The 16,188-nt window shown below is 55.3% G+C and overlaps 1 protein-coding gene across 5 annotated transcripts; it reads left to right on the top strand.

Moving 5' to 3' along the window:
* The first annotated feature begins 2,722 nt into the window (after positions 1-2,722).
* Positions 2,723-16,054, top strand: ADISSP (adipose secreted signaling protein). 5 transcript variants are annotated; one of them, XM_047771528.1, is made up of 7 exons: positions 2,723-2,896; positions 7,655-7,781; positions 9,489-9,605; positions 11,300-11,442; positions 14,110-14,248; positions 15,020-15,142; positions 15,379-16,054. In XM_047771528.1, exons 3-7 carry the CDS (start codon positions 9,587-9,589, stop codon positions 15,477-15,479), a joined length of 525 nt encoding a protein of 174 aa, XP_047627484.1. In that variant the 5' UTR covers positions 2,723-2,896; positions 7,655-7,781; positions 9,489-9,586; the 3' UTR covers positions 15,480-16,054. The 5 variants fall into 5 exon arrangements, with proteins under 5 accessions (XP_047627484.1, XP_047627481.1, XP_047627482.1 ...); XM_047771525.1 differs by lacking the exon at positions 7,655-7,781; XM_047771526.1 differs by lacking the exons at positions 2,723-2,896; positions 7,655-7,781 and adding an exon at positions 2,951-2,975.
* Positions 16,055-16,188: the final 134 nt, after the last annotated feature.

Below are 16,188 nucleotides of genomic sequence, written 5' to 3'. Positions count from 1 at the left end.
TTTTTTTTTTTTTTTTGCTATTTCTTGGGCCGCTCCCGCGGCATATGGCGGTTCCCAGGCTAGGGGTCTAATCGGAGCTGAAGTCTCCGGCCTACGCCAGAGCCACAGCAACGTGGGATCCGAGCCGTGTCTGCGACCTACACCACAGCTCATGGCAACGCCAGATTGTTAACCTACTGAGCAAGCGCAGGGACCGAACCCGCAACCTCATGGTTCCTAGTCGGATTCGTTAACCACTGCGCCACAACGGGAACTCCCAATCTATTTTCTTAACCTGGAGTTACTCCCAATTCCGCCTCATACTGCCCCCCTCTCCACAGAGGCTGAGGCTTCCCTCAGTCATCTGGCTCTGGTAGGGCTATTTGCCCAGGAAGTCCCAGGGCCTGGGCACCACTCTGATGTTGGCCCACCCTCTTCTTGGTACGCAGGTTCATTGGGCTTCAATGGGGCAGCCATGTACCTTCTACCCTGACCTCCTGGCATGAAGGGTCTCATTTCCTACTAAAGGCTTTCTGGAACCAACTGCTCTTAACATTGTGGCTTTGGAGCCTTCCCTGGGCATGGAAAGTAGTATCCCCAGGCATGGAAACCCCTGATTGCAGATCCTCCCAGTTGGCCAGGCAGCCAGGCTGCTCAGTGCTGGGGAATGTGAGGAGTGTTTGGCAGGGACAAGAAACCACAGTTCTTTTTGTCTTAGCTCCCACCCTAAACCGTGAGTGCCTTTAACTCCAGAGCCTCCCACAGTAACTTGATCATCACATACACTTAGTCAATATTTGTTGAAAGGAGTTGACAATTAAGAAATAGCCCCAGGCAGTGCACAGTTAACAGCTAGTCCATGTGTTTGAAAGAACCGAGTTCCCCTTATGGCTCACTGGTAATGAACCCAACTAGTATCCATAAGGATGCGAGTTCCATCCCTCGCCTGGCTCAGTGGGTTAAAGGTCCGGTGTTGTTGTGAGCTGCGACATAGGTTGCAGGTAAGGCTCAGATCTGGCATTGCTGCGCAGTTCAGATTTGATGCCTAGCCTGGACACTTCCTTATGCCATGGGTGCGGCCCTAAAAGAAGAAAAAAAAAAGAAAGAAAAGAATGCTTACCAGGGATGGATTTAAGAAGTTAGTTAGAAAGACATAAAAGGAAAGGCTTAATCTAGTCTTGAAGGGAGGGTGAGTTCTGTCTAGGAGAGGTGAGTAGGAAGGGCATTCAGGTGAGAAGGTAACATAAGGAGGGGATTCAAATGTCTGCCTAGACCTAGATTGTAAAATAAATGTGAGAAAATAGGGACTGGTAAGGACTATGGCAAATTGATGGTCTTTGGGGCCAGGCTGGAATTGAGTCCAAGTTGTTAGTTCTTCTGATATTTCAAAAGAGGAGGAAGAAGAGGAGGAGGAAAAATTAGAATTTTTAAAAGTCCCATGTGGGCTAAACAAAACATGTCTGTAGCCTACTTTGGGCGGTACTGTCTGCCAACTTTAGACCTTGAAGTTGGGTAGTGAGAAAGCATTTGGCAAGAGTGGATGAGAGTGTAAATTCTCCCAAAGAACGCGCTGGAGGGCAGCATCTCAAACATCAGAGCATCACCCAAAATGATGCTAAAAAGTTTAAGGGTCTTCTGGAAACAGTCCCAGAGCACGGAGCATTTTAGAGCAGGGGAGGACTGATGGAAACAATAGCTCAGGAAGATTAATGTGCCAACGATGTTGACCAGAGACCAGAAGATAGGTTAGTGGCGACAGGGATCCAGCGGAGGGTAGGAGCCTTGAGGGCTCCGCAAAGGCACAGACCCCGGTCTTTCTGAAAGGAATCTAATCTAACCCGTATCATCTTTTGCCTAGTTATGTTGGAAGGGGGGTCCGTTCCCCGCAGGCACTTTATGGACCCCGTTCCAGGCAGAGAAATGGGGGGAGTGTTGTTCAATTACGGGCAGGTGGGGCAGCGGCTAGAACCCCTAAATGTCCGAGGGCCACGTTTTCGCTCCAGGCTCTGTGCAGGCGCCCACATCCCACCCATCCCGCGGCGCTGACCCAGGCGCATCCCTCTGCCATGGCGACCGCCTCCATGGAGACCAGGACGCTGCGGTCCTCCGGGACGCCTGCACAGGTTCTCCCAACCCCCACCCCGCGTGCCTTCTTTGTTCTGATGCTTATCCAGGCTGACAGGGCTCCCAAGACGCATCTCAGGTCCTCGCGGGTGCGCTTCCTCCGAGGCAGGGGGATGGGACGGAAGAAACCAGTGTATTGCAGAGCGGGAAGGATGAAGGGTTCCTCCGCTCCGGGACAGACCTTGCGATGTCCGTAATCGACTGCTATTGCAGGCTCGGAAGCCTAGAAAGAAAGGCATCTTCAAGTGCCAGACCTGGCTCTGAGTCCCGCGTTACGGCCGCTTAAAGGAGCCGAGCCTAGACAAAGCCCCTTCCAAGTTGGGCGGAGACGGGAACTGCAAACTCCGAGGCTGAAAGTGAACATGGGCAGGGCCTATTCAAGGCGCTTCTTCCTTAACCAGTCCCTGCGGCATCTTGGCCTCTAGCCAAAGCTGGCGGCCCAGCTGACTTTATCGCGAGAAGTCGCCGGGCCCTTGGGCATGGGTTTGTACAGCGCAGCCGCAGGGCCTTCTGCAGGTGACGCAGAGGCGCATCGCCAGTTGGCGGTTCTCTGGCGCCCGCTTATTGGTTCGAAGCGCCCTCGCCCCACCCCCACGGTCGACCAATGGGAGGAGGTGGGGGCGTGCCCTTGAGGAGGGCGGCGGCGGCGCGGGGCTCTCTCCTCGTGTTAGGCGTTGAGCCCCCGCTGCCGCCGCGACCGCCACCGGTGCCGCCTTTGCCGTTGCCTCTGCTGCCTCTGCCCCCGCGGTCGCCCCTGCCCGGCCCGGCCCGGCGTCGGGGTGATCCCTGCAGGGTGAGACTGCTCCTCCTTTCGACACCTTCCGGTTCTGCCCCGCTCCTGGAGATCCCCTCCCAGCGAGCCGCTGTTCTAGGGAGTCTGTGCCTGAGAACTCATCGGGCTGGGGCGGGAGGTCTCCGTTGTCGGGGCCCGGCCAGGGAGGGCTCCTTGATACATGATCTGGGGGGATGTCAGGCTCCAGGGCCGCAGGTGACCGTTAGCTGGTAAAGCTGAAGTGCTTTCCGTGGGGCGCTGTTGGGGGCACGTGTGATACAGTGGGGGCGGGAGCCTAATGGGGTCAGCGCCGTCAGTTCCCCCCTCATTGTCACCGCCTCGCTGTGTGACCTTGGACGAGTAGCCTCTCTGAACCTCTCGTGACCCTGCACCTTCAGGGAAGAGGGCGGTGATGTCCAGGAGTACAAGCTCCCGAGACTACTGCGTCAGCAGAGGTGAGGGTGGGGACGGCACAGGATTATCTCTGAGGGACAGAGCTGCCGCCTCACAGCCCCAGAGTGTGACGGGGGGCGGGGGGTGTTCAGACGCATCTCTCCACTTAGAAGAGGAGGATGAGGTAGGGATGGGGGCACCACACCCACGGGGATGGAGGCAGGAGAGGATACAGTTTCCTATCCCCAGGCCCCTCTGGTGCTTCTGGGAGCTTGGCCCCACCATCTCCCCGTTGTCACAAAGCAGGAGGGGTTCCTTTAGGTTCTGGACCAGTGTTCCTGTTCGTGAGCAAGGACCCTGGTAGACTGAGAAGGGAGGCCTTGGGTTGCTTTTCCTCCTGAATCTTGCCTTTGAGAAGTGTGGATAGAGGTTTCTCTGCCCAGGGAGCTGAAGAAAGTCAGGGACAGCTGTCACCCCCAGGACCTGGTCTGGCCTCTACCTCTTGGGTTTCAGGTGAGGCAGGCAGTCTAGAGGCTAGAGGGGTCTAAGTATCCTCTAGCTGGGGCCTTGAGGGATTGTGGGGAGGAAATGCTGGGAGGAGAGGGGAGGGGAGCACTTCTTGGGGAGACAGGAGGGTGTGAGATGGTGAGAGTCCCTTCCTCAGTTCACGCCTGCTCCACTTGTTTACTTGTCTTTGCAACTTTGGCCTGCTGGAGGGAGGAGGAAGTGGAACCCCATGGAGACCGAGGCCTGTTTTTCAGCCCTTGTTCTAGGTATGTGGGCCACTGTGTGCCCAGTCCTACATTAGGTTCTAGAGTCATCAGGTTAGCGTGGTCTCAGCCGGTGCCCTTTGTACACGCTTGAGCTTTAATGAGTGGCTTCCGCAGGACTGAGGGCTTAAGCCAGGCCTGAGCCCTGGGCTGGGGTGGAGAGGGTGGAAGATTGTAGAGTTCCTGGCTCAGCAAGTCCTTGAACAGGTGGACAATGGGGATTGAGGAATGAATGAGAAATGAGGCTTCAAGAAGCATGTCCCTAGCCTCAAGGCAGAGGACAAGCTGGAGCTGGGCCTGTGATGCCTGGGATTTGGGGGCTGCCTCTGGGGGGGAGAGGTGCTGTGGTGATGCAGGTGTGGGGTGTTGAGCAAGAGGGTGGCAGAGGCTCTGCTTTGCCATGGACAGACTGTCTTTGACTTTTTCTCTAGCCTTGGGCCCCGGCGTGGAACAACCTGGAAGTAGTAGTTTGTACCCTGCAGGGCAGGAATCTAGGGAGCTGAGAACTCTGTCCATCTGCCCATTTGCCATGTCCATGTTCCTCCTCCTTGTGACAGAGGTGCCACTGGCCCTGGCTGAGCCCTGCCCTGGCTAACCAGGACATAGGATAACCTTGAAGCAGTCTTTCTCTCTAAAGCTGAGAGGGTCCTGCCAGTTTCCCTGAAAATAACTTAAAGCCACAGAAGTCTTCCGAAGCCCTTGTTTCAGTTTCCCATCCCTCCCCACCTCATGACTGTCCATGGTACCAATCCTGACCTGTTGACAGCCCATCTAAAGGGAGGTATCTTCTTTTTTTTTTTGCCAGGGTGGGGACATTTCCCAAGATGTACATGCTTCACATTGTTATGAGTCCTTCTGGTTGGGGCTGGGGACAGTGGGATCCTAGCAGTCTGCTCCCTAGTGATCCCTGGAGACCTGGCTGGCCTGGAAGTGGGGGAGGAGGAAGGCAGGGTGAGGGAAAGGAGAGAGAGGCCCCTCAACCCTTGAGCTGTTTTCTGAGAAGCCTGAAGTCCCTGGGGGCCCACCCTGAGGGCCATTCCTGACTGTTCCAGTATTGGCCTGAAGTGCCTCTTTGATGCTGAAATTGCTGTTGCTTCAGAAACCAGTCCTTTGGGGGATTTGCTCTGCAAAGGTGGGGGTGGAGTAGGGACTGTTGTCGCAGAGCATCAGGCACCAGCTGCACCAAACCCACTGAGGAAGAGGTCCCTGCTCCTTCCTGTGTTGCCGATGAGGAAACTGAGGCACAGAGACGTGGAGTAACTTTGCTGTGCAGTCTGAATTTGAACCAGACCTGTGGGGCCCTGGAGCCCATGCCTGCTGCCTCTGGAGGGTGTTATACTGCTTTGCTGTGGTTGTAGCTCCGATTCAACCCCTATCCTGGGAACCTCTATATGCCGCCGGTGCAGCCCTAAAAAAAGGACAAAAGACAACAACAACAACAAAAAATCTAATTCAGAAGGGACTTCGACCAGTGGGGCTCTCTGCTAGGAAAGGAGCTTTCTCCAGCCTCTTCTGGGCCTCGGGAGTCGCCTGCCTCCCTACTTGTGTTCTCATTGCTCAAGGGTTACAAGGCAGTGCCTGAGCGCTGGCTCTGTCTTGAGCTCTGTCTTGCCCTCAGTGGATCTTCCATTTCAAGGTTGGGGGCCAGGTCACAGCTGACTGGGGCAAAGCTAGAAAAACACCCAACAGGAGGCCCCACTCTGAGGTGGGGGGAGGGGAATGTCCGCCAGGGCAGGGGTTGGCTAAGAGTGGGGCGAGTAGTTCCTCTTCCTGAGAGCCGCTGCCTAGACAGCCCGGCTGAGGCCCGTGCTTGGGCTCCCCTTACTTTGCTCTTTCATTCATTTAACAAATATAAAAACACAGCTGCTCCCTGCCAGGTATTGGGCTGGGTACTGGGGACGTAGGGTTTGGCTAAAACACAGTCACTGCCCTTGTAAGGTGGGGAACAGAGTTATCAAATGATCCCAGAACTGCAAAAGGGGATCCTTTTTGAAGATTTTCAGGCCCATCCTGGGATGAGTGGGGTGGGGTGGGGTTGTGCTACTTGGAAAAAGGTCCTCCGGGGCTGAGACCCAGGCTAAGCTGTGGATGGGAGGCAGGATTGTTTTAGGCAGGGGAGATGGCCTGGGGGAAGACAGGCAGGCAAAGAAGCAGTGGCCTGGGGAGGAGGACAGGGATGGGACCCTGCATGATTTATGAAGACCCAGGAGCCTTTGCTCAGCAGCCACTGTTTTTTTTCCTTTCTTTTTCTTTTTGGCTACACCCATGGCATATGGAAGTTCCCAGGCTAGGGGTCAAATCAGAGCTGCAGCTGCCAGCCTATACCACAGCCACAGCAACGCCAGATCCGAGCCACATCTGCACCCTACACCACAGCTGGTGGCACTGCTGGATCCTTAACCCATTGAGCGAGGCCAGGGATCAAACTTGCATCTTCATGGATCCTAGTTGGGTTTGTTAACTGCCGAGCCACGAAGGGAACTCCAGCAACTACTGTTTAAGGGTTTCACCTGGGCCTCTGGGAAGTGGGGGCGTCTTATCATTCCCCCTAACCCTAACCCTAACCAAGGTAGGAGGAGCGCCTAGTCCCCTAGCTCTTGGCTGTGTTTCAGATGCTCCAAGTCCACACCTTTGGGGGTGGCTGGAGTGGGTGGGTGGGGCAGGCCTCTCCCCAGAGGTCAGGCTCTGTGGACAAGATGAGTGTTCCAGAGCTAAAGGGCTGCCCTTCTGGGACTGACCCCAGACAGAGTTCTGGCCTGGGGCGGTTCCTGCATTCCTGAGACTCAAGCCTTGCCCTTCCCTGTCCCCCCTGAGGCCTCCTATCCTGGGCTCCTGGTACCCAAGCTGTTTGCTCTGCCCTTGACAGGGTGGGGTGGGGGGCGGGGAAGGGGGGGTGGGCTTGGGCCTGGGTGGGCTTCTCTCACATTGGGAAGCCGGGAGGGAGGTGAGGCCTGCTCTCAGAGCGGCTCGGCACCCGAGAGACCTCAAGGTCATGCCCTCCACAGGCTCAGCCCCCACTCTGAGACCACCCTGTGGTTTCTCTCCATTCCCTGGACTAGTCAGGGTCATTCATGGGTCATTCATCTCCAAATACTTCAGTGTGTATCCCTGACAAATAAGGACATACTTTTTTTAATATGTTTTGCTTTTTAGGGCCGTACCCAAGGCATATGGAAGTTCTCAGGCTAGGGGTCGAATCAGAGCTACAGCTGCCGGCCTTTACCACAGCCACAGCAACTCGGGCTCTAAGCCGTGTCTTCAACCTACACTGCAGCTCAGAGCAATGCCAGATCCCTGACCCACTGGGTGAGGGTCAGAATTGAGCTTGCATCCTCATGGATACTGGTTGGATTCGTTTCTGCTGCACCACAATGGGAACTCCAGATGTCTCTTTCTTTTTTCTTTTTTTGCTTTTTAGGGCCACATGTGCAGCATATGGAAGTTCCCAGGCGAGGGGTCAAATTGGAGTTGCAGCTGCTGAACTACACCATAGCAGCAGCAACACTGGATCCTTTCACCCACTTCAAGAAGCCAGGGATCAAACCAGCATCCCCACAGACACCGTGTCAGGTTCTCAACCCTCTGAGCCACATGGGGAACTCCTTTGCACTTGCAGCATGTAGAAGTTCCTGAGCCATGGATCAGATCTGTGCCACAGCAGTGACATAAGCTGCCGCAGTGACAACACCGGATCCTTGACCCACTGCGCCACCAGAGAACGCCTCAAATGTCTCTTTTTATAGGTAGTTCGAAACCCCCTACCCCATTAATTTTTCTTCTTGCAACTGAGGTGGTGGGAAAAACCAGGTCAGTTGTCCCACAGCGTATCCTGCTTTCTTGGTCTCTTGGTGTTAATTTAGAGCAGCGGTTGGCAAACTTTTTCCATGAAGGGCCAGATAGTAAATATTTTAGACCTTGCAGGCTATGTGGCCTCTGTGGCAGCTTCTCAAAGTAGTTTTGCTTTAGTGTAGAAACAGCTTTAGAAAATAAGCAAACAAATGAGCAGGGTGCACGCCAGTAAAACTTTATACAAAACAGTGGGGGCCCCACAGGCTATAGTTGGCCCATCCCCTATCTAGAACAGCCTCTTTTATTTTCCTACTTGCAGTTTGGAGAAAAAATTAGGTCAGTTGTTCTGTAGAACATCCTGCCTTCTGAGTTGGTCTGCTTGCTTCCTTTTAGAGTTTGTTCCTCTGGCCTCTGTGTTTTCTGTCAGCTGGAAGCTGGAGCCCAAGGAGCTTGTTAGATGCAGGTCAGACAGTTGGGGTGGGGACCCCTTGTCAGTGGTGCTGTGACTTGGTGCTGCGTCACATTGGAGGCATCAGTATGTCCGGTTGTCCATCCCACTGAGTGAGAGGAGATTGACTATTGGCTGACGTGGAGTTCCCATTGCGACTCAGAGGAAACGAATCTGACTATCATCCTTGAGGACGCAGGGTCAATCCCTGGCCTCCCTCAGTGGGTTAAGGATCCGGCATTGCCGAGAGCTGTGGTGTAAGTCACAGATGCGACCTGGATCTGGTGTTGCTGTGGCTGTGGTGTAGGCTGGTGGCTACAGCTCGGATTCGACCCCTAGCCTGACATCACATCCCTCCATTGCAAACTCATTCCCTTTAACCCCATCATTCCCTTTAACCCCAGGTCATCTGTTGGTGCGCATCCACTTCAATCTTCGCCCTCTTGGTTTAGCACCCACTGGTTGGCGTTGCTTCCAGCATTTATTTTTGTGGGGTTGCAGAATTATGTAGCATCTGATCATTCCTTTGTTAAAGAAGAGCTGTCCTTTAACCACCAGGGCAGTTTGGTTCCAGCAGGGGCCAAGACAGGCTGAATTATTTCTTTATGGCCAATTTTCAGAGTAGGGAGTTAGAGCATTGCTATTATCAGTAGTGACAAATGAAGATTTGTTTGTTTTGCTTTCTCTCTTTTTGGTAATCTCTGTGAGTGCTCTGACTTTATGTAATTCCATCTGTTTCATCAGTTGCACTCATTATTCTTTTTGATGCTGAGATGGTCTCAGCCCAGCCTATCAGAGGCCAGACTGCTTACACAGGCTTCCTGGGGGCGCCGCCCACTGTTTCTGCCCTGAGGCTGCCCTTGGGGAGCTGAGCTGGGAGGCCAGCCAGAGAATCAAGCCACAGTCTGAGTGGTGGGCTTTGATGAGGGCAGCCCCTCCACAGGTGTCCTGTATATGACCCTGGCCAATCGCCAGGAAGGAAAGCTCTAAGGACATGTTATGTTACATGGGCCCCCATAAGAGTCCTGTGCTGGTGCTTTGGTGCCTAGAAGCAGCAGCTCAGTACATGCTGGCTGGGCCTTGGGTCAGTAGCTGTCAGGCAAGGGTAGGGGCTCTTGATGACTGTGGAGGATGGGTGGAGGAGAATCTCTGTCCCCCAGCCACAGGCCCATCAGTGGCTCTGACTCCGGCCTCCCCATTCCCCACCCATCAGGCGCCCGCTGGTGTCCCTGGAGCATGGGAGGCTGCTGAGCTTGGCCGGTGGTGTCTGGCAGGAGCTGCGTGTCTCACCCCGTGGCAGGGAGGGCGTCCATGGCTGCAGCCAACAAGGGTGAGTGCCTGCCTGGCCTGGTGGGGTTTGCAGAGTCTTCCAGGGGGCCTTGGTGGGAAGGGGCGTTGTTGCATGTGGGGCCTGCATTCGCTCTGTGTGTGTGTGTGTGAGAGAGAGAGAGACAGACAGACAGACAGACAGATACAGGGAGAGAGGGAGAGTACACGAATCACATCAGTAATTACACCGGTGTTTGTGCTAGGGACACCCAAGCCCTAGCAGGGAGCCTGGGGACCCCTGTGGGCTCCTTGGTGTGCTGATCTGTGGAGGTGTGTGCCCTCACGGCCCCATATTCCAGCCTTTCTGTTCCACTGTGGGGGTTGGGGAGCACAAGGGGCTTTGGGTGAGCACTGAGGCTGGGGAGGTGGGTAGGGCCACAGCAGGCTGTGAAAAGGAATCTGGGTTTCATTCAGAGTCTGGAAGGGCTCATAGAAAGTTTTTGGTGACGGAGGCCTGGTGGGACATGAGGGTCAGGTCTGGGGGGGCTCAGCAGGGAATGTGGAAGTGCCAGGCTGGCCTAGATTCTCCCACCAAAGTGACTCTGAGCAGGGCTCCTGAGGGCCCTAAGGGCTGTGGGAGTCAGAGGCAACTGGGGTCATGCTCTCAGCAAGATGGACCTCCTTTGGTTCAGGCCGTCAGCCCAGCTCCCACCACTCTGCCCACATTAACTTCCTGACTTCCTGGCCTTGGAGGACCCAACCCAGCTGGGGACAGCCTGGGCCTTGTGGGATAGGCAGAGGAGGGAAACTTAGCTCTGGGAGGATTCCTGGAGGTTGCCCTGGGTTCTTCCTTCCCACCTGCCTGGGATCAGTTGATGAGGTTTAGAGGCAGCAGCAGCCCCTCTTAAGGAGGGCTGAGTGTGGTTTTTTTTGGTCTTTTTGCGTTTTCTAGGGCCGCTCTTGCGGCGTGTGGAGGTTCCCAGGCTAGGGGTTGAATCAGAGCTGTAGCCACCGGCCTACACCAGAGCCACAGCAATGCGGGATCCGAGCCATGTCTGGGACCCACATCACAGCTCACAGCAACGCCAGATCCAAGCCGCGTCTACGACCTATACCACAGCTCACGGCAACACTGGATCCTTAACTCACTGAGCAAGGCTAGGGATCGAACCCACAACCTCATGGTTCCTAGTCGGATTCGTTAACCACTGAGCCACCATGGGAACTCCTGAGTATGGTTTTTGACCTTCTGTTTCTCCAGCCCCCAGGGCAGGTCCCACAGAGTCAGTTCCTGTCCCTGCCCTCCTCCCCTCTGAGGTAGGGGTCAGTAGGAGGGACAGGCAGGAGGCCTCAGACACTGATGACCTGGAAGAGGAGATCCCAGAGATGGGGGGCTTGGCCCTTCAGGGGAGCACGGGGCGGGGTGTCCTGAGGACCAGGGCAGAGTCCCGCACTGCCTGATGTTTGCTGAGTCTCTTCCCTGTCAGCCCCATTCTCTCTAAGCGAAGGGTCGTACCAGCTAACCCTGAATGCTCCCCCACAGCCACTCAGGATGAGTACTATCTGGGAAGGATGAGCAGGTAGGGGCAGGTGAGAGCTTCAAGCCTCCTGATCTCCATTATCCAGTAAGATGCAGCCCAGCTGTGGATGCTGGGTGATGTGAAGGGCAGGGGGCAGGGCGGCGACATGTTGCAGCTGGTTCCTGGGGAGAAGCAAAGGCGACAGCCCCTGGAGCCTCTCTCACTCTCTTCATAGGCAACAAGCCCAGAGTCCGGAGTATCCGCTTTGCAGCAGGCCATGATGCAGAAGGCTCCCAGAGCCACGTCCACTTTGATGAGAAGCTGCATGACTCCGTGGTCATGGTCAGCCAGGAGAGTGAGAGCAGCTTTCTGGTCAAGGTATGTGGCAACGCCCCCCAATCCCCTCCTCCCTCACCCCCGGTCCCCGGCCAATCAGCCTGGCTTCCTGAGCCTGCTGCATTTCCTCTAAGCTGGCTCCAGAGGCACATCTTTGTCCTTCCCTGGGCCTTGGTTTCCCCATCTGTAAAATGGAAAGTGTGAAACCACAATGAGATGAGTGTACTTAGGATGGTACTTGCATGGAAGTGGAGCTGTTGCTATGGGCATCACCACCACCATGACAGTTGCGATCAGAAGGCAGTTGTCATGGCTGTGGTATCACAGGCCTGGGTTCAAGTTCATGCCTGCTGTTCTGGCTTTGTGACCTTGGGCAGGTCATCTCAGTTTTCTCTTCTCTGAAGTAGAGACAGTTCACACCCCAAGGAGTTGGAAATGGAAGGAGGTACGGGTGTCACACAGGTGTGAGGCTAATTATGCTCATAACAAGGTGTGACTTTATTTACTCTTCTTTGCCAAACCTCTGGCTGATTTAAGCTCTTTGCAGTAGTAGTTATCTGCTCCCCGCTCCACCCCATGTTTTTCTCGCTCTTCCTCTCTTCGTGGCCACACCTCACACACCCTCTATTGTGGCTCCTCCAACTGCTGGGACACTGTTGGATCCCACAGCCACTTGGGAGGGGCAGGATTAATTGGGGAACACGGCCTTCGGGTTGGATAGTAAACCAGAGCTCCAGAGTTGAGCCCTGGAGGGCTTGGCGGTGGGGGTGTGCCATCCGGTCTGTTGAGACCACCCTGAAGAGGGGCCCAGATTCAGACCCATTTTTGCCCAACTCTAAAACCCTTGCTCTTTCTCCTACAGCTGACAGCTTCCACAGGGGAATAAACAGAATGAACCCAAACTTTCAAAAATAGCTCCCCGCCTCTTGTTGCAAAATCCATTCATGTCCGTTAGAGAAAATGTGGAAGACAGAGCAAACTACAAAGAAATTTACAAGTACCCGCAGTCATACTATCCAGAAATAACCATGGTTAATATTTTGATGTGCGTCATTCCAGTTCCTTTATTAGCTTTGTTTCCAAAAACAAAAAGCTGGTATCACACTGTACACACTGTTTTTTGCTTGCTTCTGTTGTGAACCATCTCCTGCCTGTGTCAGTAAATAATTTTCCACGAGATTTTACAACTGCCTGGTGTTCCATTATATGTATTATCATTGATTTAGCTGGTTTCCCCATTCCTGGTGTTATGGTTGTTTCTATTTTGTATTGTTTTAAGTAGAGCAGTGACAAGTATTTTTTTGCACATCTGAGTATTCCCCTGGAAAATTCTGCAAATGGTGGAGCTGGATTCAGGGTCACCATTGGCAGGTACAACCAGAAAGCCCTCTCAGTTCCTGTTGTGGTTCAGTGGAAGCAAACCTGACTAGCATCCATGAGGATGCAGGTTTGATCCTTGGCCTTAGTGAGTTAAGGACCCAGTGTTGCTGTGAGCTGTGGTTTAGATCACAGATGCGACTCAGATTCCATGTTGCTGTGGCTGTGGCATAGGTTGGCAGCTACAGCTCTGATTCGACTCCTAGCCTGGGAACCTTCATATGCCGCGGGTAAAGCCCTAAAAAGCAAAGCAAAACAAAAGAGAGAGAAAGAAAGCCCTCTTCGGAGGTGTGCCCTCTACCAGCAGAGTGGGGGGGAAGGGCAGGGACTGAGCTTTAATTGTGCAGTGACATCATCCTGATCCCACTGAAGGGCTCTCTCAGGGACAAGGCCACCTAGTTCCTGAAACTGAAGAGAGCGTGTGCCCCTGCAAGGACACACATTGCTGCACCCCTGTGCCTCCTGGACTGGCACTCCAGTCAGCCGACCCACCCTGGCACAGACCCTTCATACGACTGGAGTTTCTAAGGATGGCATCTGTCCCAGAGGGCATGGGTTGCCAAGCTCTGTGCATGAACAACAGAAATTGCTCAGGCCGTGAATCAAGGCTTTGGGGCACAGAGAGCCTTTGAGTAGGCAGGCAGGCAGGCATCCGTGTCCACGTGCCAATAGGCAGGCTGGAGCCTGAGTTCCATGGTTGGTGCCAGGCCTGTTGGCCAGCTCTGGACTGACACAGCTGGCCTAGTGTCACTTTTTCTAGTTCTGTCCCACCCTCCATCATGTGCTGTGTTGCCTGGTGGCTCCACGTGAGTGACTAAAGGACCAGGGGTCTGATCCTGGGCTCTTAGCTCTGGGCACATACTGGTAGTGATGGGGCAGGTGGATGGCCTGTGTCATGGGGCTTTGAGCCTCCCCTGTGGCAGTGGTTGGTGACTTGCTGCGTGCCACTTGTGGCAGGAGTAGCCAAGAGGTCCGGGAAGGACTATACCCTGGCTGCAATGGCCTTCAGCCAACTGTTTCCTGGCTTCCATTTCATCACCTACAGAATGGGCCACTGAGGAACTTCAGGGCCCATGAGACAGATGCTAAGGAGTGTGCTGGCCAAGCTGTAGGGGTGGAGCCTTGGAGAAAGGGCCTGGAGCTACCAGGCCAGAGGTATGGACCAGCTAGATGGAGGGAGTCAGGGTCCCCTGGGATTATGGAGGAAGCCAGTGTAGGGCCTGAGCAATTTCTGTTGCTCATGTACAGAGCTCATAGGTGGCACAACCTGGGTGGGCCCCGGGGGGAGACTGAGAGTGAAGGTGCCTCCTTACCCCACCCCTCCTGCTGCAGGTTGGCTTCCTGAAGATCCTGCACAGGTATGAGATTACCTTCACTCTGCCCCCAGTGCACAGGCTGAGCAAGGATGTCCGAGAGGCACCTGTCCCCAGCCTGCACCTCAAGCTCCTCAGCGTCATGCCCATCCCAGAAGGTGCGTCCCCTTTTCCAGCAGGGCCTGCATGTGAGTGGGAGTGAGAGCATGGGGTACTTCCGCCTCCCCACCCGGGGCAGCTTAGCACTCTGGGGCCACGATGCCTCTTTATAGGCTTGCAGTGTGGGCCCCCATCCCAGGCCTCACTCTCTGGATGCAAGTCCACAGGCTCACAGAGTTGGTCTGTATCTGTTCATTGTCAGGTAGTTCCCTCAGTGGGCTGCCTAGAACCTTCCCTTTCCTGCACCTCAGGAAGAATCCACTGGAACCTCAGGACCTCCAGGCAGCTACCTCCCAGCACCCACCAGACATGGGCTGCTTCTTTGTACCCTGCCAGCTTCAGCAGCTCCCCACCCCACCCCCACCAGCTCCCAAAGGCTAGGGTATCGGTTTCACCATGTGCTGAAGCCCCAGCTTCAGTTTCATGTCCCCCTACCTTCATCTCATGACCTTGCCCTTAAGCAGATTGAGCAAGCCCTCTCAGCCTTCACCTCTTGCCACCTGATCTGCTTGAGCCCTGCCCTACCCCTCCCTCCCGTCACCCCCTCTCCCCACCTACCTTACTGGGGAGTCCCACCTCTTGGAAGCCTGTGGGCGAAGGCATGTGGAGCTCACTGAAAAATGTGAAGTTCCAGAGGCCAGTGCGCACAGCCCTGGGGGGGTGGGTCCTGGGCCTTCCCCACTCCTTTGGAGGAGTCAGCCAGTCCTGGGGGGGCAATGGGTACTGGGGGTCGGGGCGGGAGGCTGCAGAGATGCCGATCACCCGGGCAGGTTACAGCGTCAAGTGTGAGTACTCGGCGCACAAGGAGGGCGTCCTCAAGGAGGAGATGCTGCTGGCCTGTGAAGGTGGCACCGGCACCTGCGTGCGGGTCGTGGTACAGGCACGCGTCATGGGTGAGAGCGTGAGGCGCGGGTCTGGCTGGAGGAGGGAGGCACCCATTTGGCCACAAGGGATTTCCCCACCTCCTTGCATCGGAGAAAGGGATCCTTGCCCCCGCCCATTCCCAGCTCCTTCGTGAGTGCCCTTCTCCCCACGCCCCTAGCGGAGCCAGGAGGGAGGGTGGCAGTTCCCTTGGAGTAGCTGGGGCTGGGCTCCAGCCTGGCATACTGACATATCACCTGCCTTGCAGACCGACACCACGGCACACCCATGCTGCTAGATGGTGTCAAGTGCGTGGGTGCTGAGCTTGAATACGACTCGGAGCACAGTGATTGGCACGGCTTCGACTGAGGCCCGCGCCCCCGCCTGCCTTGGGGCCCCTCAGCCTTAAACCCCACCTCCTCTCTCCGAATGCTGCGTGATGGTGTAGCTTCCGCACCCCTCCCTGGGGTGGGCGTGGAGGTGGAGGGTCCAAGGGCCTCCAAGCCAGAGCCCTGCCCACACCTCTCACCTCACATGTGTGCCACCTCCCTGCCTCCCCAGCGTCCTCCTCTCCCACTTCCTCCTCTCGGCGTGCCTCAGTCTCCTGCCGGAAGAAATGGGTTGAGCCCCCAGGGAGGCTATCTGAGGAGGGATGGGGGAGAGCCTGGGGCTGGTTTTACCAACCATCCTCCCCAAGCCATAGGGGCTCCTGCCAGGGCCTGGGAGAGGAGGGAGCTGGCTCTGTGGCATAGCTGCCCCCAGTATTGCTGCTGCTGTCTCGCTTTGGCCACCTCTCCTGTCCCCTCCCTCTTTTCCACTGCTGTCCATGGTGAGTAGGAGGGAGGTGCGGTCCCCAGCCCCTACTCCCCAGGTCTGTGTTACTTGGTTTTTAAATGACTGGTTGGGCTAAAACCCTAAAGAAATAAAACTTCCATTGGACACCAGAGGCCAGCAGGATATTTTTGTTCTCCAGGGCTCTGAGGATGCCCAGTCTTCTGCAGTTGAGCCAAGGAACAGTTCTGGCTAAACTCATTCTTTTTGGAGGCAGGGTCACTTCATGGTATTACAGCCCCCACCC

Source organism: Phacochoerus africanus, chromosome 3, assembly GCF_016906955.1.
Source record: "Phacochoerus africanus isolate WHEZ1 chromosome 3, ROS_Pafr_v1, whole genome shotgun sequence".
Classification (NCBI taxonomy): Eukaryota; Metazoa; Chordata; class Mammalia; order Artiodactyla; family Suidae; genus Phacochoerus; species Phacochoerus africanus.
The sequence above is the reverse complement of the archived record's forward strand: the minus strand, read 5'-3'. Positions and strand labels throughout refer to the sequence as shown.

Excerpts from the sequence above, each read along its gene's own strand:
- ADISSP (XM_047771525.1), top strand. Across the intron at positions 14,249-15,019 it reads CGTCATGCCCATCCCAGAAG|GTTACAGCGTCAAGTGTGAG; the intron begins GTGCGTCCCCTT and ends TCACCCGGGCAG. Across the intron at positions 15,143-15,378 it reads GGTACAGGCACGCGTCATGG|ACCGACACCACGGCACACCC; the intron begins GTGAGAGCGTGA and ends CCTGCCTTGCAG.